The sequence below is a fragment of the Stomoxys calcitrans genome, chromosome 1 (genome assembly GCF_963082655.1).
Source record: "Stomoxys calcitrans chromosome 1, idStoCalc2.1, whole genome shotgun sequence".
In the NCBI taxonomy this organism is placed as follows: Eukaryota; Metazoa; Arthropoda; class Insecta; order Diptera; family Muscidae; genus Stomoxys; species Stomoxys calcitrans.
In genome coordinates, this window is record NC_081552.1 from 270,423,437 (window position 1) to 270,449,194 (window position 25,758).

General features: G+C 39.0%; 2 protein-coding genes across 3 annotated transcripts in view; both read right to left on the reverse strand.

Annotated features, from left to right (window-relative positions):
* LOC106095833 (cyclin-dependent kinase 14) overlaps positions 1 to 25,758 on the reverse strand; it is a 423,150-nt gene that overhangs the window by 199,577 nt on the left and 197,815 nt on the right. For both annotated transcript variants that reach the window (XM_013263227.2, XM_013263226.2), the window contains exon 2: positions 21,716 to 21,793. In XM_013263227.2, coding sequence (XP_013118681.1) covers positions 21,716 to 21,793 — 78 coding nt within the window. The remainder of the gene's footprint in view (positions 1 to 21,715; positions 21,794 to 25,758) is intronic.
* Positions 1,807 to 10,657, reverse strand: LOC131994062 (uncharacterized). The gene is made up of 2 exons (XM_059360237.1): positions 10,055 to 10,657; positions 1,807 to 2,559 (listed from the first exon to the last, which is right to left on the reverse strand). Exons 1-2 carry the CDS (start codon positions 10,120 to 10,122, stop codon positions 2,103 to 2,105), a joined length of 525 nt encoding a protein of 174 aa, XP_059216220.1. The 5' UTR covers positions 10,123 to 10,657; the 3' UTR covers positions 1,807 to 2,102.

The following is a 25,758-nucleotide window of genomic DNA, read 5'->3' on the forward strand; positions in this document are numbered from 1 at the left end:
GGGAACAAATGACCATTTTATTGCTATATTACTGTAAATCGGACGAACATATATATGGGAGCTATATCCAAATCTGAACCGATTTTAATGAAATTCACCTGTAATTTCGGGAGTCATAAGAAAATCCTTCCTGCCAAATTTCGAGAGAATCGGGTAACAAATGACTATTTTATTGCAGTATTACTGCAAATCGGACGAACATATATATGGGAGTTATATCCAAATCTGAACCGATTTTTTCCAATTTCAATAGGCTTCGTCTCTAGGCCGAAAAACACGTCCATACGAAATTTGAAAACGATCGGACAAAAATTACGACCTGTAGTTTGTACACAAATTAACATGGACAGACGGACATAGCTAAATCGAATCCGAAAGTGATTCTGAGTCGTTCGGTATACTTATCAATGGGTCTCTCTCTCTTCCTTTTGGGTGTTACAAATTAATTCACTAAGTTATAATACCCTGTACCACAGTAGTGGTGTAGGGTACAAATACAAATGTACATATACAAAAGACTACAATGTGAGCTGTTTACTTGGTTTTTGTACAAACAACCAGAGAAATTAGTCTGCTGACATCAGCAAACACTGTCTGCTGATATAAAATTAAAAATTTTAAACTTTTGAAAAAGTCATACCAAGTTTTTGAACTGTTTTTACAGCGATTGGAGCATTTACTATACGATATGAGACATTCACCACTTCACGAAAAATGCTCTTTAGGTTGGCAATTATATATGTTTTACTACATGTTAAAGCTAAAAGAAAGTGGTGCCATATTTTGGGTCCATGTAATGCAGGGTTGCCATACTGTAGGACTTCAAACTTTTCAACAAACTAATTCGAATTTCGAACCGCTGTAGCTTCAAAACAAATGAATAGATTTAAATACGCTTAGAGTTTTTTTCTGCTAAATTTTCTAAATTTTGAAACAAAAATTAAAAATTTTTTTTTTTAATTTTTGTTTTATTTGTTGATATCACTCTACAGCCTAAAGTTCAAGGATGACCTACATCTTGATATAGCACCCTTTATACCGATTTCCCATAAGAAATCTTGAGTTCATAAAGTCGTATTTTTGTCCCGATTCTGTGTCGAGTTTGAATAAAGCTATCTCCCGATTTAAGAGTTTGAGCCGAGAAATGCGGTTTGCTACCCATTTCGCCACTACAGTGAGTTGCATGGACCCATCATCATCTGAGTATGGACCAGATCTGACCCTATTTGTATGCATCTGTCGCATGGCCCTGTTTTCCGATGGAATGTATTGAATGCACAAAAGGGGGAAAGTAGCAAGAGAAAATTGAGGAGAATACCTTGCAACATAAGAATTAAGGACCAAAAGAACTGTAGCAAAATTTCCTTACGAAATTCCTCATACCTGTTGCGCTCCAAAATCGTCAACGAAAAAAAAATAAAAGAGAAAGAGGGGGAAACTTAGACATGCCTTAGCTTATCTTTTGTTTATCAAATTAGAAACCAGGGACAACAAGCCATATATGTCTCGATATACATCAAACGAAGCTTAGAACGAAAAGCAAATGCCTTAAAAATATTTAAATCGATTGTTTGTGGGCGAAGGGAATAGTAGCGGAGTAGGGTGATGACCAAAGCTGCTGAAACTGAGATGAGAGGATTTGAGACTTCAGACTTCACCCAAGAGTAAAACGTGGACTGTATGAGATTTGTTGTGCAGAATTCCAGAAACAAATGTAGAAACCAATTGCCTGTCCTCATGTAGGATCTCAATAGTTGTGGTTTTGTGCCAATGGGAATAAAAGCAAAAATAAGAGATTGACACAAGTCGAGTTTTAGAGGCTTGGTTTATTTCAGAGTTTGAGGGTTTGTGCTTACCGCCTAAGTTACAAAATAGAAGTGAGTTAACCTGGGGCATAATACCTGCCAAGTCATAAGTACATCCAACAGATATTGGTTATTAAATTGTAATGATTGAATATTTAAATGGTATTCATTATTTTCGTTAAATACTAAGTAGTTTTTAAACTGTAAATTAACTTCAAAGGCATATAACGTATAAATTCAAACGCTTCTTAATAAAGAAAATTTATAAAAAATTCAAAATGAAAATAAGTCTAAAGTTTACTTTAGACATGCCGCCGGGCCGGAAGATGAACATAAGACGGAGGCTAAAGCACGAATTGCCTCGGATAGAATTTGTTGGTTTGATCCTGGCGTGTGATTGGAACGTTGGTTTTTAACCCATTTGGTTTGGGTTTTGGTTGGTCTGTTGGCCGTTCTGCTATTAGTTTGGTTGACATTTTGCTCGCTTTGTCGTGACATTATTTCCGGGTACATCGAATGCAGGAGTGTGTGATGTGGTCTTTGGCAGCGTTGACACATGTTTGCGGACCGACAGTCTCGGAAACGATGGCTTCTCGCAAGGCAGTTGACACAGTACATCTCTTTTAATACGACAATGTTACGTTGCCTTGGAGTCATATCTAAGAATCGTGGACAAACCTTCAAAGCATGAAAACGATCACATAACTTGCATTTGTATATGTTTGGCTGACGACGCCCATTCATGGATGGCGACCTGGAAAACGACATTTGAATAAAATATGTATAGATGTGTATAAATGATAATGTGAAATGTGTTAGTTATCGTTATTAGAGTCAGCGTACGGTAGATAGCACAACTTTGCAATGGGTCGATTTATAACTCCCGTGGATGTACGTACATCCACTATACGAATCTTTCCATCTGTACCTGGATACGTTTTCTCAATTCTACCCATGCGCCACTCACTTGGGGGAAGCAAATCGTCGATAACTATAACAAAGTCATCAACTTTCAAATCCGGGGCAGTGTATTTCCATTTATATCTTTTATGCAAAGCCTTTAGGTAGTCTTCTTTCCAGCGTTGTGCAAACTGATGATGCAAAGCTTTTAATTTTATCCATCGGTTTATGACTGAAATGCTAGGTGATAATGGCTCCGGAAGGGACATAATAGGGCTACCTTTTAAAAAATGACCAGGTGTGAGTGCTTTTAACTCTGAAGGATCTTCTGACAGCGGTGAAATAGGTCGAGAATTCAGAACACCTTCTATTCGCGCGAGTAGAGTGGAAAATTGTTCAAAATCAAACTTATGGGAACCGGCTATTTTCTTAAAATGAGTTTTAAAGCTTTTTACAGCGGCTTCCCATAGACCGCCCATGTGAGGTGCATGTGGGGGAATAAAATTCCACTCAAAGCCGTAAGTAGCATACTTTTGTGACACGTCATGGGAAGTTATCTTTACAAATTGTGAAAATTCCCGTAGCAATGCTCTACTGGCTCCTACAAAATTGCGACCATTATCCGAAAACATCTTATGGGGGAGCCCCCGCCTCCCAACAAAGCGAGCGAAAGCTGCTTGAAATGCGGCAGAGGACATGTCCGAGCATGGCTCTAAGTGTATTGCCTTCGTTGCAAAACACACAAAGACACTAACGTATCCCTTAGTACTTGGGGACCGTCGAAGCGAAGAACTTTTAAGATCAAACGGACCGGCGAAGTCTACTCCGGTGACATGAAACGGAGGAGAAAGAGTACATCTTTCAACTGGTAAAGGGGCCATTATTTGCGAACTAGGTTTCTGTTTATAAATAATGCATATTTTACATTTGTGTATAATGCTTTTGATTCTAGGTTTCAGACGAGGGATATAAAATTCGGTTTGCACGAATCTACACATTAAGTTGCATTCACCGTGTCCAACAAATACATGCAAATGACTTAAAAAAAGCTGGCAAAAACGTGAGTTACCAGGGATTATAATTGGGTAACGTTCCTTGTATGGAAGCATTGAGTTAGATAGCCTCCCATTAATACGCAAAATCTGATCGCAGTCTAAAAATGGATTGAAAGTAGACAAACTACTATTCTTTGGAATGGGCTTTGAATCTAATAATGCTTTATATTCATCCTCATAATAGCGTTGTTGCGAGAGTAAAATCAAACGCGTTTTAATGAATTGTAACTCTTTTTGGTTCAAATTAATACCTTCAAATCTATGAGAGGTCCGAAATTGGGAACGAGAATTATAATAGAAACGATATACATATGAAAGAACCCTTAGTGCTCGTGTATACGAAGAAAAACGTTGTAAAACGTCATTTACTTTTGTCTCGGCATGAAACACTTCTGAAACAATTCTCGGTTTGGGTACTGTTAACGAGATTTTCTTCGGCCAACCTGATTCAGGTCTTGTCAACCAAGGGGGGCCATTCCACCATAAGGGATTACACTGGAGATCTTGAGGTTTGCAGCCGCGAGTGCCAAGATCAGCGGGATTATCATGGGTAGGTACGTACCTAAATTTCGCATTCGGAACCAAATCGAGTATTTGAGAGGTGCGATTTGCGACATACGTTTCCCACGTCATTGGTGGTTTGGATAACCATCCAAGTACAATTGACGCATCTGTCCAGAGTATGATAGTAGAAATATCGAAATCGAGAACACTTGTAGTATATTTAATTAGTTTCGCCAAAAGTAAGGCACCGTTGAGCTCTAATTTGGGAAGAGATATCGTCTTTATGGGAGCAACTTTGCTTTTTGCAGCAAGTAAATTGCAAAATACTGATGATGTGGTAGTCTGGGATCGAACATAGACACATGCGCAATATGCCGCTTTTGAGGCGTCACAAAATCCATGTAACTCCACCTTATCCGTGGGCATGTGCTTAATCCACCTTGGGATTGCTATCTGTTCAATGTGTGAGATATCGTTTAACAAATTTCTCCATATATAGAGAGATTCAGAGCTAATTTCCTCATCCCAACTTATGTCCTCCAGCCAAAGCTGTTGCATGAGAATTTTTGCTCTGATAATAATGGGAGTTATCCAACCCGCTGGGTCAAACAACTGTGCAACTTTCGACAACACTTGACGTTTCGTTACTTTCGCCTGCTCTTGCATAGGAATTGCAGTGTAGGAAAATTGATCGCTTAATGCGTTCCATTTCATTCCTAATGTCTTGGTAGAACTGGTTTCGGATAAGCTTAAGAAGTTTAGATCATATAAATCTTCCTTACGTATGTGAGCGAGTAAGCGTGTGTCATTGGCAGTGATTTTCTTCAAGGGAAACCCTGCAGTATTGAGTACTGCCATGAGTTTTGCTTGGGAGTCGAGTGTTTCTTCAATGGTAAATCCACCAGACAGAATGTCATCGACATAAGTTTCTTTACGTAAAATTTTGGAAATTCGAGGGAACTCTTCTTCCGTATCCGAAGCGAGTTGAAGTAATGTTCTTATAGCCAAAAATGGGGCACAATTTATCCCAAAAGTAACTGTGCTTAATTGATAATCTTTAATGGGGCTCTTTGAATCTCTTTGGAATAAAATCCGTTGGTAGGGTCTATCCTCGGGATGTACCTTAATTTGACGGTACATTTTCTGAATGTCTCCATTATAAACATATTTAAATTTTCTCCAATTGAGAATAGTAGATACCAAATCCGCTTGAAGTGTTGGACCTGTGTATAATACGTCATTTAGAGAGCACCCTGAGTTCGTCTTACGGGAAGCATTAAAAACAACTCTAACTTTAGTTGATTTATGCTCGGGGCGGACTACCGCATGATGTGGGAGGTAAAATGAATAAAATTTACCTTGGGAGCAAATTTCTTGTGGCGATATCTCCTCCATATGGCCTAATGTAATATACTCATTCAGAACTGAGATATACTCGTCATGAAGCTCTGAATCACGGGACAGCGACTTCTCCAATCTGGCATATTGTCCCAGAGCGAGAAACCTAGATGGGCCTAGGTAAACATTTTGGGGAAAGTCTCGTTTGAAAGGGAGACGTACCACATAGCGCCCATCTGAGTCACGGGTTGTTGTGGTAGCATACAGCTCTTCACAATATCTATGGGATTCTGGAATTTGTGGAGTTGAAGGAATCTCTTCAATTTCCCAAAATTTCCGAAGTAAGTCGCTAAGAACCGCCCCTTCGGAAGGTACAACATTTGTAGTGAATGAGTGACTGGTCTCTGTTGGCACTGGACCACTGAGAACCCAGCCGAAAATTGTGTTATATGCAGATGCCACCCCACATATATTTCTGACAATGCCATCGAGATTAATATGACGTTCAGAGTCATTACCTAATATTAAATCGATATTTGAGCACTTGTTAAAATTTGGATCTGCCAAATCAAGTTTTCTGAGTTCGGGAGAGTCAGGCTTTTTGAAAGAGACGGATGGCAACTTGTTAGTTAACTTGGGTAAAATTATTGCATTAACTGAGCAATGAAAATCGTGCTTTCGTGAGTATAGTACGAGGTCACATTCCTTGTCGGCCTTTTGTACCGCCGCTCCTATTCCCCCAACTTCAAAAAAGGATCTTCGATAAGGGATTTGTAATAAGTTTCTGATTTTCTCAGATAGGAAGGATCTTTGTGACCCAGGGTCGATTAATGCCCTAATCGTAAAAAGTTCGCCGTTGTATTTTATCTGAACTAAAGCCGTTCTTAACAAAATGGTTTCATTATTAAAGGTGACATTCGCCTGAGTCTGTTTCGGTGTCTCACTCGATGTCGTTGCATCCTTTGTATCAAATTTCTCAATTGTGTTGGAAGAAGACAAAAGAGTTTTGCCATTCGCAGGCCCAGAGTTCATCGTCGTCCTATCCTCTAAGTGCAACAAAGTATGATGCCGTTTTCTGCACGACAGACATGAGCTCTTACTTTTACATTTGTTTTTAGTGTGTCCAATGGAGAGGCAATTATTGCAGTATTTATTCCTAAAGATGAAATCAATTCGCTCCTGGATAGAGAATTTACGGAATTCAGGGCAAATTCGAATACTATGACATTCTTCGCACAACAGACAGGGTGTAAGACTCTCCTGGGATGCATATGTCTGTATCTTTATGGAACTCCGGGACGTTGAATGCTCTGGAAGGCTTTGCCTCTCTTTCGTGGATTTGAAACTCGAAATTCTTTCCACTACCTCGAATCTGTTCACCAAAAATGTATCCATCTGTGTCCATGTGGGAAGTTCACGGTGGGATCTCAATGACTGTTCCCACTGAGATATGGTCACCTCAGGGAGTTTGGTTGAAATCAAATAAATCAGTATTGGATCCCAACTATCAACTTTAACTTCTAAAGAATTCAATGTACAAAGGCAATCATTTACAGTGGAGTGAATTTTCTGTAGAGATTCACTATCCTCTACATCAGCAACAGGGATGTTAAACAAAATTTTCAACTGATTGTCGACAAGGACCCGCTTGTTCTCATATCGTGTTTTAAGAGCCGTCCAGGCAAGGTTGAAATTCTCATCGCACAGTGGATATCTTTTTACAATTGCGCCTGCATTGCCTCTAGTCTTGTTACGTAAATGATAAAGCTTCTGTGCGGGGGTAAGTTTTGGGTGATTTACGTAAACAGCCGTGAACATGTCACGAAAAGAAGGCCATTCTTCGTAACCACCTTTGAAAACTTCGGTGTCACATGGGGGGACCTTTATATAAATGTCAGGGTTGTCTGGAAATTGAGGGCTGACTGGGGTTCGAGGATCGAGACTTTGTCTCGTCATGCTCCTAGTACCTGTTCTACCGGATATCCTTAGAACATCCGTAATTTGCGATCGTGTTTCATAGTAAGCCTCCGAGCAGACATTGAAGTTAATCTTTGCGTTCTGCTTGAAGTCTTTTGTGTTAAACGATTCGGGGGACAACATGAGATTCTCATAGTCTACTTGCAGTCTTTTCCATCTACATTCCAAATCCTCAAGCTTGATTTCAAGAAGGGTGTCTGTTTGATCAGTTATATCACTCTTTTCGAACGATGTACAGAAACTGATCATATGATCGCAGTCGAATAGAAATCGTTCATGAATCGGTGAGGGTTTGACCACAGAGCCACCTGTAGTAGACGTGCTCTGTCCTGCTGGCTCTGTCATCTCTATCCCAAAAAATGCGGGTAAAATCCTATAGAATGATTCCAAAATCGATTTGAGGCCAATATCACAACGACCGCTAAATGTCAAAAAAAATTAAATCGTTTCCACTGAAGTCTTCCTTTGGCGGTTGAATACGTGTGTATAACTTTTGGGTTTATCGTGACCCTATTTGCTGGGATAGCATTCAAATTTTGTTATAGACACAACGATATATACTGCGACAGAAAGACGTAAAATCCGTGTTGTGAATAACTTTAGGTATATTGTAAACCTATTTGCGGGGTATGCGTTAAAAGTTAGCTATAGACACACGAAAGGAAGCAGGAAATTTCAAATGAAGCCGAAAGTTCAAAGCTCCATTAATTAAATGTGGAGGAATGGAATCTTAGGACGAATTTGGATATTCGTTAGGCAAGTCTAAATACGTTGCCCAAGGTTTGCAATATACTGTAACTGCTGGAAAAGTTATAGCACCAGTAATTCATAATAAATGAACCAATATGAGTCGTACTTTGACAATAATTATTTATTTCCGATCATACGCAACAATTGTTTGTGCATAAATAACGTCTCACTGTATGCGCCGTGAGCTGCCTAAAATTTATAAATATCAAGATATTTGGGTTTCAAAAAAAATATATTCTTCTCTTTCCACTTTCACCCCTGAAGTGGTCATATATTGCTGGAAAAACTTCTGTTCATAAATTGATTTATGTATCATGGGAGTATCTCATAACCCTTTTTTTAAAAATTCTAAACATATTCTTAATCTGTTCTTCAATTCTGCGAACCTTTCTTAAATAGTGCTAAAGATCCATCGTTGTTGACATACAGCTTGGCATTCAGAAAAGTATAATGGATAGTCTATATATGTACGTAGGGTATAAGACGAGTAAGACTGAAATTACCTTGCTATCTATTCCAGTATATTTTGTTATTCCTCCTTTCACCTTAATTTCGCGCGCACCGATTTTTCTTGTTTTTACAATTCGCACTGATATTCTTCAAAGTAACTGCTAATCCAACCATAAAAACAGTCAATTAAGTGCTTTTCATTTTAATTTTTCCTCTTTTTTTTTTTTTTTTGCTATTTACACAAAGACAGCCTTTAACTGTTATATATTTTGTACCAAATGTTTAATTTGTTTCCAACTGTATTACACTTTTAGAGATCGATGACATGTGTGGGTTTTAATGCTATAAAGCAGTATTCTCTTCTGCTAAATTTGAATTCTCTGCTAAGTCAAGCTTTATCACTTTTGTTTTAAGCACTGACACTCAAGTAGTGAGAAAAGATGAGAACTAGATTTAGCTACAAGTAAAATGTGAAATAATATCTCTTCAAACACTTTTCACTCATTTGTAAGAAGTGATGAGAAAATTACTCAAAATATGAGTAAAAGAGAGATGAAGATGGTGAGATGAAATGAAAACGAATGATGGGATTCAGCCAAACTTTGTAGTCTTTTCAGTAATTGGATTACAAAAAAAGGGAATAAGAGTGATTGGAAATAAATGGAGGTAAATTGAAATTGAAATAGACTTGAAATTTGTGGATGAAAGAAATTGTAAAAAACCGCTATATCACTATCTCTCGTTCTCGCACTTTAATATGCATGGTTATGTGTCATGGCTTATGTTGTTTTTGCAATTTCTGATTCTTGATTCTCCTAATTCTATCGTAATTTTTACCACATGTTATGCAATTTTGTACCGTAATTTTATGACATATATATATATTTTTTTTTTAATTTTTTTTTTTTCTTTTTAGGTTAGGCACTAAGTCGAAACTTTTCACATGTGTAACATAAATTAAGATTGGCTATCAAATTTTTGGCTCATTTGCATCGATTTAGAGAAATTTATCCAAATATTTTATAGACCTTTTTATAACCTCAAATTTTACAGATTAATATTCTTTTTTCCAACAATTTGCAAAGGACTTCACTAGAGTATTGCAATTACGAATGTAAGCAAATTTTTTCTTTGATTTTCGGTGTTTCCGATATTTAATTAGTCAATAATTCTACCTTTTTATTAAGCACTTTTACCGCTCTCAAATTTTCAAACGAACGCATGAAGGGTTACCGGCAAACTACTTTGTTAGTTTTTTCTTCTACGTTTCCTTACCTCCTGCTTTGTCTATTATTTCTTTGAGAATTACGCTGAGTTGAGCTTTCTCTTCTCGAATGGACCATGTTTGTGGGCGAAGGGAATAGTAGCGGAGTAGGGTGATGACCAAAGCTGCTGAAACTGAGATGAGAGGATTTGAGACTTCAGACTTCACCCAAGAGTAAAACGTGGACTGTATGAGATTTGTTGTGCAGAATTCCAGAAACAAATGTAGAAACCAATTGCCTGTCCTCATGTAGGATCTCAATAGTTGTGGTTTTGTGCCAATGGGAATAAAAGCAAAAATAAGAGATTGACACAAGTCGAGTTTTAGAGGCTTGGTTTATTTCAGAGTTTGAGGGTTTGTGCTTACCGCCTAAGTTACAAAATAGAAGTGAGTTAACCTGGGGCATAATACCTGCCAAGTCATAAGTACATCCAACAGATATTGGTTATTAAATTGTAATGATTGAATATTTAAATGGTATTCATTATTTTCGTTAAATACTAAGTAGTTTTTAAACTGTAAATTAACTTCAAAGGCATATAACGTATAAATTCAAACGCTTCTTAATAAAGAAAATTTATAAAAAATTCAAAATGAAAATAAGTCTAAAGTTTACTTTAGACATCGATCAAATTAAGACCAATTTCAGCGGAATCTAATAAGAACATTAGCTCCGAAATCCTTAGTAGTCACTAGTTTACCAGGCTCTATCTGACGATGGAGTGCGTGGAACATTTCGCAATCAGTCGGTATTTTGCAGATTCCGACATTTTGAAGGAGGCCACCGCTCTTACTTGTTTAAATTAAAATGGATACACATCACTGGGATTTCATTTGACGCAACATAATGAATAATTTTCGCCCAAAGATAACAAAAAAAAAATAATATTTCACACAAAATTTCTTCAAAGTGCCCACGGTTTAGGGGTGATTGGATGATGGGCCCTTGCCTGCTTTCGGTGTCTAAACAAAAAGTATTCACTCAACTGGATTAACATTTTAAGCTTCACTTGGCATGACTTTTATAAAGGGCTATTTCTAAAATCCACAAAAGAAAAACGGAACCATCAAAAGGAAAGAGAAAAAAAAAAAATAAAAAGAGCAACGAACAAAGTGCGAACAGTAGCAATGGCCAGCACCACATTCTTGGGGGCACACAATGGGACAGCGACGAATCCATGGCTTGTGCCTATCGCTCCCCCCAACGGCCGATCCAACTGTGAAGGAAAAAAAATCACAACAGGACATTTGCGGAAAGCGCCTCAAACACTATCCGCTTTTAACAAAATGGATCAGGGTGTTAGAAATTCGCTGCGTTATAGCTACTCGTTGGTTGTTCAGCTATCCAGACGCCTTCTGCCCCCACAGCAACTACCACCTACACACCCATATGCATCCTATACAAGATGCAAAATGTCCTGACGCATATGAATCTTTGCTACCAACAAATGAATTGGACAATAAATGACAGGTCCTTTGCCGTGCCCAAGTTCGAGTGGATGTGTGTCGAAGTGGCTTCTTTCACCCACACACACACACACATCTTTAGCTGATGCTCTTATGGAAGTTGTTGAAAGGTCTTTCCGTTTTTTTTTCACGATGAGCCTTATCAAAGGGATTTTGGCTTAACAAACACATCCTTGGCAACACAATCCTCAGGACAATGATATTCCATAGATAAATATTTGAAAATGTTCAAAAGCACAGCAAAACTAGATGGACAAAGCGGCTAAGGAGCAGAAGAAAACAACACAATACCGCCATGTGTATGCAATGCTAAACAATGCCGTATACCCAGTCTGCAAATGGTAAAACCTATCCTCTTTCAAGCAGAGGATAGGGCGGTGTTCCCGGGAATGAGAAATTACGCCACAATCTTTGTGACATAAGTTTTTTGCTTCTTAAATTTTCTCCGATACCATGAAAAAAAAATATGTCGCAAAACTTAAGTAAAATTGCACTTGTTAGTGAAGACTGCACTTTAACCTGGGAACACAAACACTTTGAAGAATCTAAAACATAGGCCAAAACCCCTTAACAGTTTTGTATGACAAGAAATTTCAATTCACACAACAGCAAGATAAGCAAAGATTAAGATTAAAACGTATGTCATATCGATTGAAGTCCTGCAAATTGACTTTCAAAGCATAGAACTCTAGATTTTATCAAAAGGTTGTGCTTGAAATCGGAATTTTCTTACATTGGTCTTTAAACACTGAGCAGAAAGGGTAATAACAGGTAAGAGGGTGCTAAGTTCTTTTTAGGCAAACAAAGAATACTGAATAAGAACTGTTGTGCTATTGGAGCTATATCAAGTTATAGTCCGATTCGGACCATAAATGAATGCTGAACATTGTAGAAGTCATTGTGTACTATTTCAGTTCATTCGGATAAGAATAGCGCTTTGTGGAGGCTCAAGAAGCAAAATCGGTTGATCGGTTTATATGGGAGCTGTATATCAAGCTATGGGAGCTGTGTATCAAGCTTTAGATCGATTCAGACCATATTAGACATGTATGCTGAAGGTCATGAGAGAAGCTGTTGTAAAAAATTTGTGCCGAATCGAATGAGAATTGCGCCCTCTAGAGGCTCAAGAAGTCAAGATGCCAGATCGGTTTATATGGCAGCTATATTAGTTTATAGACCGATTTGAACCTAATTTAGCACAGTTGTTGGAAGTCATAGCGAAGAACGTCGCGCAAAATTTCATTACAATCGGATAAAAATTGCGCCCTCTAGAGGCTCAACAAACCAAGACCTAAGATCGGTTTATATGGCAGCCATATCAGGTTATCGACCGATTTGGGCCATACTTGGCACTTGGATATCATAAGAAAACACGTCTTGCAAAATTTTATTCCAATCGGATACGAATTGCGCCCCCTAGAGGCTCAAGAAGTCAAGACCCAAGATCGGTTTTTATGGCAGCTATCAAAACATGAACCGATATGGCCCATTTACAATCCCAACCGACCTACCTACACTAATAAAAAGTATTTGTGCAAAATTTCAAGCGTCTCCTTCAAAAGTTTGCGTGCTTTCGACAGACAGACGGACGGACAGGCGAACGGACATGGCTAGATTGACATAAAATGTCACGATGATCAAGAATATATAAAATTTATGGGGTCTCAGACGAATATTTCGAGTAGTTACAAACAGAATGACGAAATTATTTAATATACCCCCATCCTATGGTGGAGGGTATAAAAATGGAAACAGAGATTAAAGACGACATCCAGATAATGGGCGAATAGAAATTTATTCTTTGTGGGACTAGCTTGCAGTCGACAAATTGCCCAACACAAGTCAACAAAATAGTGCCCGAATTTATCAACAAGGCAATAATCCGGCTTACTTTAAAAATTTAACAAATCCATTTTCATTTCCTGTTGTGCAAAATTACAAATGGCCCACCGGCAAATACAACACGACAGAGATTTGTTCTAAAAGCGTCCAACACTAAAACATGTGCCATCACCCGAAACCACTTCAGGAGTAGAGGGCGAGCAAACAGGGCATTCAAGACAGGCACGGTGTTTAAGGGCACGCCATCAGTAGTCGGAGCAAAGGAGAGGAAAGGAATGCTGTAATGCTAAAATCTATTTGATAAATTGTTCAATATTAGAAAATACATAAATAACTAATTTCTCACAAGGCAAACGGGAAATAACCCAAGAAGAGAGGGCGAAGAGAAGAGGGAGAAGACAACGAAGATGTATAAAAAAAATCCTAAGAATTTTTGCAAAGTGCCACTAGAACAGCTAAATCCATGACCATATTTGCCTGCACGCTGCACGCCTCTTGTCTGAAGCAAAGTTGAATTGAGTTGAGTTGCGTATGGCCTGTATGTATGGCTCATTAATAATTTAGGCAACATATTTTAGTTGCAATCAGGCAATCTTTTATTCTACCTCTATCTGTACACACATTTGTTCATACAATCTGTCCATTCGCTACTTACAAGAACCCGTGGCCCACGGATGTTGCCAACGGAATCTTAGTGTTACCAGAAAAAAAAAAGCATAGCAGTTTGAAAAGGGTCGAATTGATGAAAAGCTCACCCTTGGCATACGATAATAGCCAATTAAAGCAATTCTTTAGGTTAGGTTAGGTTGAAAAGAGGGTGCGGATATTAATCCGCCCCATGCCACTATGGACATACACCTAAGCCAGTAATCGGCTTGTTGTGCGCTTTTCAAATCTTTAAATACATAGTTATTTTTTTTTTTTTTGGTTTTAAACCGTACAGAAAATAGGAAATTACAACAAACAAGGGGTATTCTGGTAATGCATAATGCGGTGTGACTAACAAAAGAGTATTATATTGGATTTTAACAGGGTATTATACAGTTTATCACAAAAATTTATAGTCATGTTTTGTTACATATACAGGGTGCGCCAGAAAAACGTCCTTATTTGACAAAACTCTCTCCCTGTTTTACTCCTCAGTTGGACGGAGTGTGTTTCTCTCTCCAGTCAGTTGCCATCATGCTCTGGTCTTGAGAGAAGCGGGCTTTCGAGGTCCACAGCCTCTTTTTTAGCTGTCGCTCACGCAACATGTCTTCCGCGCTCGGCTTGAAATTCCTTCTCACAGACTCGTTTCTGGCCGTAATTTAATTCTATAGTGAGGTAACTCTTATTGGAAGTGTCGCTAAACTCAGAAATTAGCATCAACGGACCATCAGAACTCCGGAAAATATCGAAAGAGTGAAGTGGTCAGTGGTGCCTTCTTCCCGGCGAACTGTTTGACGAATTCTCTATAAAGACCTTAAATTTTATACCTAAAAATTTGCTGTTGTACAAGAATTAACTGAACGCGATTTTTTTGATTTGAATAAAAATCTACTTTTCAGTGATTTTAAGACAACATAACCAATGATAATCCAATGCTCAAATCATACATTTGAAGTAGAATTGATTATGGTTCTAAAGTATGACACTATGAAATCGTAATCAAATCTATGCTGTCACAAGTGGTAAGCTGTATTCCTTAAGAAGGTACCTCGACTTCATGACAAAGTTCATATCGCCCAATTTTTTTGTGCATCGAGCGTATAAAATTGCTATTCTTTCACCAGCATCTCCTTGAAGAACAACGGGGTACTACCTTCATTTCAATGAGAGTTGCCAATTTGATATCCAATTTTGAGGCCAAATTTGATATCCAAGTTTGAGGCCAAATGTTTGGGGATCGTGCCAACCCATAAACTCCCCCTAAACCAATGGCAATTGAGGCTCAAATTAAAGAAATCTGAGAGAAGAGCATGATGCGGATATTTTTTCAGGGCTAAGACGGGCTAATGCTGGCAACATTTGTGAGATAATATGCCAAATAAAACTTCTCTCCAAAGAGTTGACGCACTGCGCCACGGCGTTCGGACTCGGCTATAAAATGGAGGCCCCTTATCATTGGGCTTAAAACTTGACTCGGACTGCACTCGTTGATATGTGAGAAGTTTGCCACTGTTCCATAGTAGAATGGCCATGGGCAAAATTTGCTGTTTGTTTGTAAGTACGTGGGTGGCCGCTTCACCATGCATACCCCTCAAACTGGACATATTTGTGGATTATGGCAAATAGGCGCTTAAATCTGTATCTGTTTCGTGGCCAGGTGTTTCAGGGACGCCTCACCTCATAAACTCCACACATATATACCGACTATAGTAATATGTAGCTCCAATGTTAATTTCGGGATTGGAGTATGAATCTGATATCCACTTTAAGAGCAAAGAGTTTGGCTACTCCTATCCACCACCAAATCCAAGAGAATGATGTAGATCTAACATCCAAACTTTAATGGGCGGACCCTCCCCTTACCCTATTTCCAAAAACGCCTGATCTCGGAGATGGGTGGGATATCTAGGGGGCCGCCCCACCTCCAAAGCCACCAGCCAAATGGAATATATACCAATAATGACAATATGGGACTCAAGAGAAAGGTATTTGAGACCAGGGCAAGAATCTGATATATGGGGATCCGCCTCACTCTTAAAAACACTCCCCCGCCGCACATATTTACCGACCATAGCAATATACGGCTTCAATGAAAGGTATTTGGGAGAAGAGCACCAATATAATATCCACATTGGCGCGAAATATCTGAAAGAACGTACCAGCACCCACCAAATCCAAGAGAATGATGTAGATCTAACATCCAAACTTTAATGGGCGGACCCTCCCCTTACCCTATTTCCAAAAACGCCTGATCTCGGAGATGGGTGGGATATCTAGGGGGCCGCCCCACCTCCAAAGCCACCAGCCAAATGGAATATATACCAATAATGACAATATGGGACTCAAGAGAAAGGTATTTGAGACCAGGGCAAGAATCTGATATATGGGGATCCGCCTCACTCTTAAAAACACTCCCCCGCCGCACATATTTACCGACCATAGCAATATACGGCTTCAATGAAAGGTATTTGGGAGAAGAGCACCAATATAATATCCACATTGGCGCGAAATATCTGAAAGAACGTACCAGCACCCCCCAAACAGGACTTATTTTCTGACGTGACCGTATAGGGCTCAGATAAAATAAGAGAGTGAAAGAAGGCGCAGCGGAGCGGGCCCGGTTTAGCTAGAGCTAAATAAAACACAGTAATTGTTAAAAAAATACGAATTTGTAACGAATTAGATTTGCTTTCTGTTTCTTACAAAAATGTTTTCTTGCATGTTGCAATGGCTTCTTTGGCAATGGCAAGCTCTGTTGATGCATTTGTTGTTATGACTATGAAACAGCCATCGATTGAGTGGCCTCCCCATGAATTTGAGAAGTTTATTGTATTGGGGCTCAAATTACTTTTGGCCGTCAAGTTGAATGGGAGGAAAAAATATGAAATTCTTCAAATCCAGTTTTGTTATTTTTGCTGCTGTTCTTCATCAGAAGTTGAACAAAATCCATGTGGCCATGGATCTGCGAGTAATCTACTCACCCAGTGAGAAGCAAGTATGTTATGTAAGCATTGCAAATGTGCCGGCATAGAATTCAATGAATGGAGAGAGCTACCGCTGGTAGCAAAAACAACGAAAACCTAGGAGGCTCATGAAATTTAGATTAGCTACACGTACCTCAACATTGTCCATGAACACCAGGCAACTGCCAAAGCTTCTTTTCTGTTTAATTCAGCGTCTAGTAGCCAAGACGTCTTAAATTCACATATTTCGATGAAGTGAATTTTACTCCATATTTCCTTCTCTGCCATTCGCTTTAAAGCAATTTGGTAACTTTGTTGTTGCATGGATATTTCGCTGTACAAGCGGTGTTACGAGTATTTTCAATTTAATATGCGCTAGCACACCTCGCTCATACCACCCCCTCGCACTTGACGACCTATCCCAAATCTTCATTGCCGAGAAACTACAGGAAAACAGAACTAAAAAAACAACCAAAATATACAAAAGAAATTTCAAGTGGTTGCTTTAAGGTGATTTAAGTTTACGAACATACGAACATTTTATGTGGATTAAATTTAAAGTCCTCTTGAAAAGTCAAAGGGGTTGAAAATTTTGATTTGAACTGTCATGATGGAAATAACACTGAAACAATTGTTGTCTTAATTTTAAAGATTCGAGCCAAAGATAAGCTAACTAAATTTAGAGATGATCAACTTTTAAGGAAACATTTTGTTTGGTGAAAGATTTTTTCCTTGGTATTAAGGATTATTTATCTTAAATGGTAGGTTAATAGATCCTTAACTTTGCGTCTGGTTATTTAAGGCGAAAACCTAAAATGAAGGTCAAAATATCGTAGAAAGTTAGGAAATTGACTTTGAGACAAGAAACCCATGTGCCTAAGTTAAAGACTCATAGAGGGTGGTGTGCTTGTCAAACGCCTGTTAATGTATGCGGATGACATCGTGATCCTAGCAGATGATCCGCTGATATTGCAACGAATGATATATAACCTATCATTCTACTGCAAAAGATGGGGGATGGTGGTCAACCAGGAAAAGTCTGAAATAATGATATTTTGTAATGGCGGAATATTAGCTGCAGATGAAAACTGAACCTTTGAGAGTTACTAATGAATACAAATCGCTTGGCATTACGCTTACTTGGTGTAAGCGTTTTTGAAAAAATTATATAGAAACAGAAGCGTCGTTAAATCGTTACTTTATTAAGGTTATGTTGCCAAATGTAAACAAGTAAAAAGGCGTTAAGTTCGGACGGGCCGATTTTTGGATACCCACCACTTCGGGTATATGCGTAAAGCACCTTTCGTCAAAATCCAGTGAAAAATGCATACCTTATGCCTCAAATCAGCTATATCGAAATATGGCCCGATTTGGATCAAATGCTAATAAGTACAAGTCATTGTTCAATTGTGTATAACAAAATATAACTGATCTTGTTAGTAGCTATATGTAAACTAATCTGAACCACATACAACACGGATATCGTAAAGCCTAACATGAGTCGCTACGTTAAATTTCAGTGAAATAGGATTATAAATGCGCCTTTTATGTGGCCAAGACTTTAAATCGAGATATCGGTCTATATGGCAGCTATATCCAAATCTGAACCGATTTGGGTCCAGTTGCAGAAAAATTTCGAAGAGCTTAACACAACTCACTGTCCTAAATTTCGGCAAAATCGGACAATAAATGCGCCTTTTATGGCCCCAAAACCTTAAATCGAGAGATCGGTCTATATGGCAGCTATATCCACATCTGGAACGATCTTAGCCAAATTCAGGAAGAGTGTTAAAGAGCCCAACACAACCCACTGTCCCAAATTTTCGCGACGATACACGCGCTTTTTATTGGCCCAAAACTTTAAATCTAGAGATCGGTCTATATGGCAGCTATATTTAAATCTGGAACGATCTAAGCCAAATTGAAGAATGATGTAGAAGGTCCTAACACAACTCACTGTCCCAAATTTCGGCGACATCGGTCAATAAATACGCCTTTTATGGGCTTAAAACCTTAAATCGAGATATCGGTCTATATGGCAGCTATATCCAAATTTGGATCGATCTGTGCCATATTGTAAAAGTATGTCGAGGGTCGTAACACAACTCACTGTCTCAAATTTTGGCGAAATTGGACAATAAATGCGCTTTTTATTGGCCCAAAACCTTAAATCTAGAGATCGGTCTATATGGCAGCTATATTCAAATCTGAACCGATTTGGGCCAAATTAAGGAAGGATGTAGAACGGCCCTACACAACTCATTGTCCCAAATTTCAGCAAAATCGGATAATAAATGTGGCTTTTATGGGCCTAAGACCCTAAATCGACGGATCGGTCTATATGGGGGCTACATCAAGATTTAATCCGATTTAGCCCATCTTCGAACTTAACCTGCTTATGGACAAAAAAAGAATCTGTGCAAAGTTTCAGCTCAATATCTCTATTTTTGAAGACTGTAGCGTGATTTCAACAGACAGACGAACGGACATGCCTGGATCGTCTTAGATTTTTACGCTGATCAAGAATATATATACTTTATAGGGTCGGAAAGGGATATTTCGATGTGTTGCAAACGGAATGACAAAATGAATATACCCCAATTCTTCGGTGATGGGTATAAAAAAGATTTGCTCAAAACATAATAACTGGACCGTGATCTATGAAGTAAAATAAGAATGAATCTGTGATCGAAATTCGAAAGCGATGGTCAAGTCTGTTAGTAAATCAGATATTAAATTTAAGCATATCGTCTTTAATAGGTTCTTTAGCTCGTTTTCATTACTACGATCCTACGAACACGGAAAAATCATTGAACCAAATGACAGAATGTTAAGGGTCTTCAAATTGGTATCCATCTGTTTCACTGCACATTTCAGTTCTGTTTTTTAAAGAGTTCATTGCTTCCTTAGTTACAAGGAACTCCACTCGGTTCACAGGGTAATAGTGGAAACGTAATGTTATTCAAAACATTCCACACTTTTGTCACTTTCCAAAATTTGGAACTCACGATGGTGTAGGGCGTCATGTGTGGTCATAGTATTGCTATATATAAAAATTTTGCCCATAAACATTTCACTAAGGAACAGGGGCAAACTTCTCACATATCAATGAGTGCAGCCCGATGTAAGCTAAAGCTCAATGATAAGGGGCCTCCTTTTTATAGCCCAGTCCGAACAGCGTGCCGCAGTGCGACACCTCTTTGGAGAGAAGTTTCACATGGCATAGTACCTCACAAATGTTGCCAGCATTAGGAGGGGAAAACCATCACTGAAACCACCAGGATTCGAACCCAGGCGTTCAGCGTCATAGGCGGACATGCTAACCTCGGCGCCACGGTGGCCTCCGATTGCTATATAAGTGAAAATAATACGAAAGATGTCGGCTGATGGCAGCTACACAGAAAGAAAACTTGGCTTAAAATTTAAGATTTTTCCTAGCTTGAAGGATTTTAGCTATGATTTTTTCGGTGGTCTTGCGTTTCATTACCACCCATGACTTTGGCCTATTACAATGTCCGAGTTGGCTTGCAAGGGATTGACTTAAGCTACAAACATATGTACTTGAACCAACCAAACATGTGTTATGCATAATCGCTGACTTAGTCCGCTATACATAGTCTAGACCTTTTTCCAAATTCAAATGTCTTCGTCCTTGCCAAATAGCAAAACATCCGCCAAATTTCACAAAACCGACTGACACAGTTTCTTCACTGGCCTAGGCCAATTACAACAGACATGGCTACATCGACTCAGAAAGTGTTTCGGAACTGAGCGACATAACTACTAATCAATAGGTCCATGTCGTCACCTTCAAAGCCAATGCCCCAAGTTATAGGACAGTAGTGCTTAAGGGTATACTAAGCCATTAGGCTTTTCATTTTCACATGGACTTTTCATGGGAAAATTCAATTCGTTATTTATTTTCCCCTTCCAAACTGGGCCATCATCGCATAGCTGTACAGTGTTCCTATTTCAACAGTTGGACACTTGAATTATTTATTGCTGCTGGCAAAATTGTCTCCTGCATCCGCATTTCCCCACACAAATATTTTTGAATTTTCAAATATTTTCCTCTGAGGCAGTGACACAAAATGTTATTGTGGCCTAAAAGTGTTTTCATGTACTTTTGGTTAATAATCACCCAAAATGAAATTTATTTATTTTCCCAATGTAAGCGGCATTATCCCTGCGAATCTTCTGAGACAAAGCAATGAACAATGGGCCACAGCACTCAAGTATGGCAATGTGCGGCATACAGTCCAATGGGGATGTCTCGTAAATGCCATCAAATAAAGTATCCGATGTGAAGACACCATATTTTCATTTTCATCTCAACATCACATCTCAGCCTTTAGCCCTCAGCCCTCAGCCTCCCCTTGAACACTCAAGGCTAATGGTAAGCGAAATCGGTGGTGGCGGTGAAATCTTCACAACGCCAACCTCGTCCATTACGCAGAGCACCGGCGAAGGAAGTCAGAACAACGCGCCAGCAGAGGCACTAAAAACGATTATCTTCTTAACACATCTGATAAAGGATGATGTGATTTCTCCTGTTTGCGTGAGGATTTTATCGGCAATTGATGACACCCATGATGTGATGAGATAGATGGTCGTCACCCAGTGAGTGAGTGAGTGGGCGAGTGGGGTCTGGACTAACTAACTGGCTGTGGCTGAGATAGACGGCCTGTAACCACCTTCGAAAATCCTCATTGGCTACATCAACTAGGAATACATAATCACATGTCAACTTACTTAGTCTTCCGAAACTGTGTGAAAGCCTCTTTTTGAGCTTTTGCAGGGCGCCACTTTTTTTCTCCCGCATCGTGACACCTAAAATGAAAAAATTAAAAATTTATAAGAACAACGGAGTAATTTCTAAAATACAGATAAAGTACAGAATATTAATTTTTATGAAGCGCTACAACATCTGAGTTGTGCCAAAACAATGATGCGCGCAACCGAAGGCAGGCGTCGTTAAGGGGCAAGCCATGCTCCACATTGCGCCGCCCCCTTACCCATACTTTAAATTGCTGTGGTGTGACCATGACTTGGTAGTGTTGGGTGGGCCAGAGGGCAGCTGAAAGGCAAGAGGAAACACTTTCCCGTCAAGAAGACATAACAGCGCAAATTAAGAAACCTAATAAAATGACATCACGCTGAGATTTCGTTGAAACTGTCTCATATTCCTCTTCCAGCATTTTAAGATTTGGATGACGATGTGGATGTGGATGATGGGAGAGTTGACATTCAAAATATCTGCTACGGGCAACATTAATCGTTGCCATCAGCCTTGAGGATGGTGGTGATTGCGATGATAAGCTTAGATTTGACAGTGACAAAAACGTGATTCCAATTTTCAATGAAAATTCCAGCACATCTCAGTAATTTTGAGAATATTCAAAATCGAGGGTCATCTATTCGGAGTATAGTTGGGATGGCTTATTAATTTTCATTGGGTCTAGTGCAGAACTATATCCTTCTCAATTTTAACTTGAATTTTCTGAAACATTTTTCTAAAATTTTTTTTGAACAGATAATATTTTTTACCAAAAATTATCCTTACCTGAAATAAAAAATTTTCTTCGCATTAACAGCCAAAATATAAAATTTGGCGGAATCCGGCCGTGATTCGGAGCTGAACACTCGGCGGGAGTCGTTGCCGTTGAATACTGACCTCTGCGCTACAGTGGCCTCCGAGGTATCGTATTTATATTATAAAGGCATTTTCGCAATGTGAATAAGAAAGCTAGAGTTACATACCACGCGCAGAACTCATGCGTACTGAAGCATTCTAATGCGCCCACATGCGTTTTTTTGGTTAAGTCACATACCAGGGCGCTCCGGTAGCCGAATTGGTAGCATGCTTGGATTCCCAGTGCAGGGGTCGTGGATACGATTCCCGCCAGAAGCCTTGGTCTGTCGCCACTGTGGTATCACAATGGACCTAAAATTGTCCAAGTCCGTCTGTAAAGGACACATGAATTTCTAAACTTCAGCTTATTAATGTCGATTCCCAAGTTAATTTCAATGAAAATTGTCATTAATGTGGTTTAGTATGATTTAAATCTCTAATTTACGGACTGCAAAACAATTTTTGAACAGTAAACACATTCAAATCATAAGTTTTGCACCCTGAAACGCGTTCAAACTTGAGAGTCGGTAAGGTTGAAAAGAGGGTGCAGATATTAATCCGCTCCATGCCACTGTGGACATACACCTAAGCCAGTAATCGGCTTGTTGTGCGCTCTAAAAACTATAAAGTAACCTCTACCGTGCTACTTGCAAAATCCTTAATTGTTTTCAATACCACTCCCTAAGTTGGTTCTATTCTTGTATTGTGAGTCCACCAAAGTACCGATATCTGTTGGAGACGAAAGCCGGGCATTGACAAAGGAAATGCTCCAACGTCTCATCATCTTCCCCGCATGCCCTACACATGCTATCACTTGCCGCACCGATTTGACATAAGTGAGCTCGTAGTCCCATGTGTCCCGTTATGATACCAATAGCTATACTGACCTCTTTCTTGTTTCCTTTCAGTAATAGCCTCGTCTTCTCACGATATGGATCCCCCCATAAGATTTTCGCCGTCTTCACTGCCAAATCGTCTGCCCTTTCATTTCCCCTTACTCCGTTATGGCCCGGCACCCAAACGATGCGGATTTTGCTATCCTCAGAGAAGGCGTTAATCTCCTTCTTACACTGGAAGACTGTTTGTGACCTTACCGTCCTGGGATTGGGATCCTTACCGTTTGGGGATTTTGCCATCCTCAGAGAAGGGGTTAATCTCCTTCTTACATTGCAAGACTGTTCGTGGCCTTACCGTTCTGCTTGTTATTGCCCTTAGGGCAATTTTACTGTCGGTGAAGGGCTTCACTCTAGACGTCCTCGCGTTAGCATCACACCACTTCACGCATTTCGTGATCGCCCGGATCTCCGCCTGCAGGACCGTATTATGGTCAGGCAGTCTAAAACAGATCTCTGAGAGTTGGTTAACTTATTGCATCAGATGCGTGCGTGCATTTGTTGTGTTATTCACACAATACAAACCAACATAGTTTAATTTTCTCTGACATGCACGCATAAGTGCAGCGCGAGCTATGTAACTCAATCGTAATTGGGGAGACATCCAGTACGCAAGAGCCGCTTCAATGAGATATGAGTATGAGGACGGTTGGGAAGTTATCCCTTCAACTGTTTGTGGGCTGTATTTGTGGGATCACAGATTTACAGTTCTCACCAAGGCAAAAGAGGTTACCCGTTGAGTGAAATAAAAAATGGATAAGGCTGATGTTACCAAATTCATTGCTGGCTCGAATGCTGCTGGTGACAAAGTGGCGAAGCTTAGATATTTATGCCCACCAAGAAGCCTTCGGCATTTGTGCATTTGTATATTTTTAGAACATTTTCATGACATTCGCATTTCGTTACATTAATTTCAGTGCCTTACCAACCTTTATACAATTCATTTGTGTTTTTAGACTACGAGTTCATGATTTTAAAACTGGTATTTCATAAGCATTTATATAAGAACTAAGTATAAACTTTGGGTCTATACGCAATGAATTCGATATAAGTAGAACCAACGTACGGCCCTTGAAGCCATCACACCTAAAAGTATCCGAGAATCAAACACGCCATACTTTGGTTGATGTTATGGTATCTTCTGGCTTTACTTTTCCATTGCAAAAAATTCTTCGATCATTAAACTCGTCTCGAAAGAGATAGTAAATGGGAATTGTGAAACAAAAATGATCTTTGCCTTAAGAGACAAAAACTTGAAAAATTCAATTTCGTAAAAAAAAATAATATTGACTGTAAAGTGAGGGCAAATCGCCTTAAAGGTTTTTTCAAATTTAATTTTATTTTTTATAATATTTTATTATTTTATTCGAGAACTTGCAAGGCAGCTCGCCAGTACAGTTCTTCGATTGGTATATGCCACAATAGGCACCAGGTCTTCTTATGACTGTATACTCAATCATCAGTGCCTTCCAAAAATGAAAACCAGTTCAATTTTCCTCTTTGTGTCTTTATTAAAACAGAGTTGGCAAAGGAATGACAATTTTACAAATGTTGTTCTCATTTAAATAGGCTTTTCAAGTTAATACTTATTTTTTTATATGCTTATGAATTATTTGCTTTAAAATCATGAATTCGTAGTCTAAAAACACATGAATTGTATAACAGTTGAAAAGGCACTGAAATTAACGCAACGAAATGTAAATATCATGAAAATGTACTAAAAAAGATACAAATGCCTATACTCGAAGGCTTCTTGGTGGGCTTAAATAGCTTAACTCAGCCACTTAGTCAGCAGCAGCATTCAAGTCAGCAATAAATTGGAAAAATCAGTCTCCTTGTTTTACTTTTCCCCTTTTTTTATTCCACTCTACGGGTAACCTCTTTCACCTTGGTATATTGGTGAGAACTGTGAGTCTGTTATCCCACAATACAGTCCACAACCAGTTGATGGAATAGCTTGGATAACATAAAAACCATCCACAAACTCCCATCTTATTGGAGCGGCCGCCTTACGTACTGGACGTCTCCCCCATTTTTATTCATCAAGAGTCAATATTAATCCATCTTCGTATTTCAAAACAACAAATAATCTGCCTATTACAAAAATGCATCACGTGTTTAACATCAAAACATATGAGAAAGAACAGAGCATACAACTAAACAGGTGAGTTAAAAGAGTTTCCACAGAACGATGATCATTTGCATGTTGAGAGCATTCTTACACGAATCTAGTACATATCAAGGTATTTGTGCAATAGAGAGCTTAAACA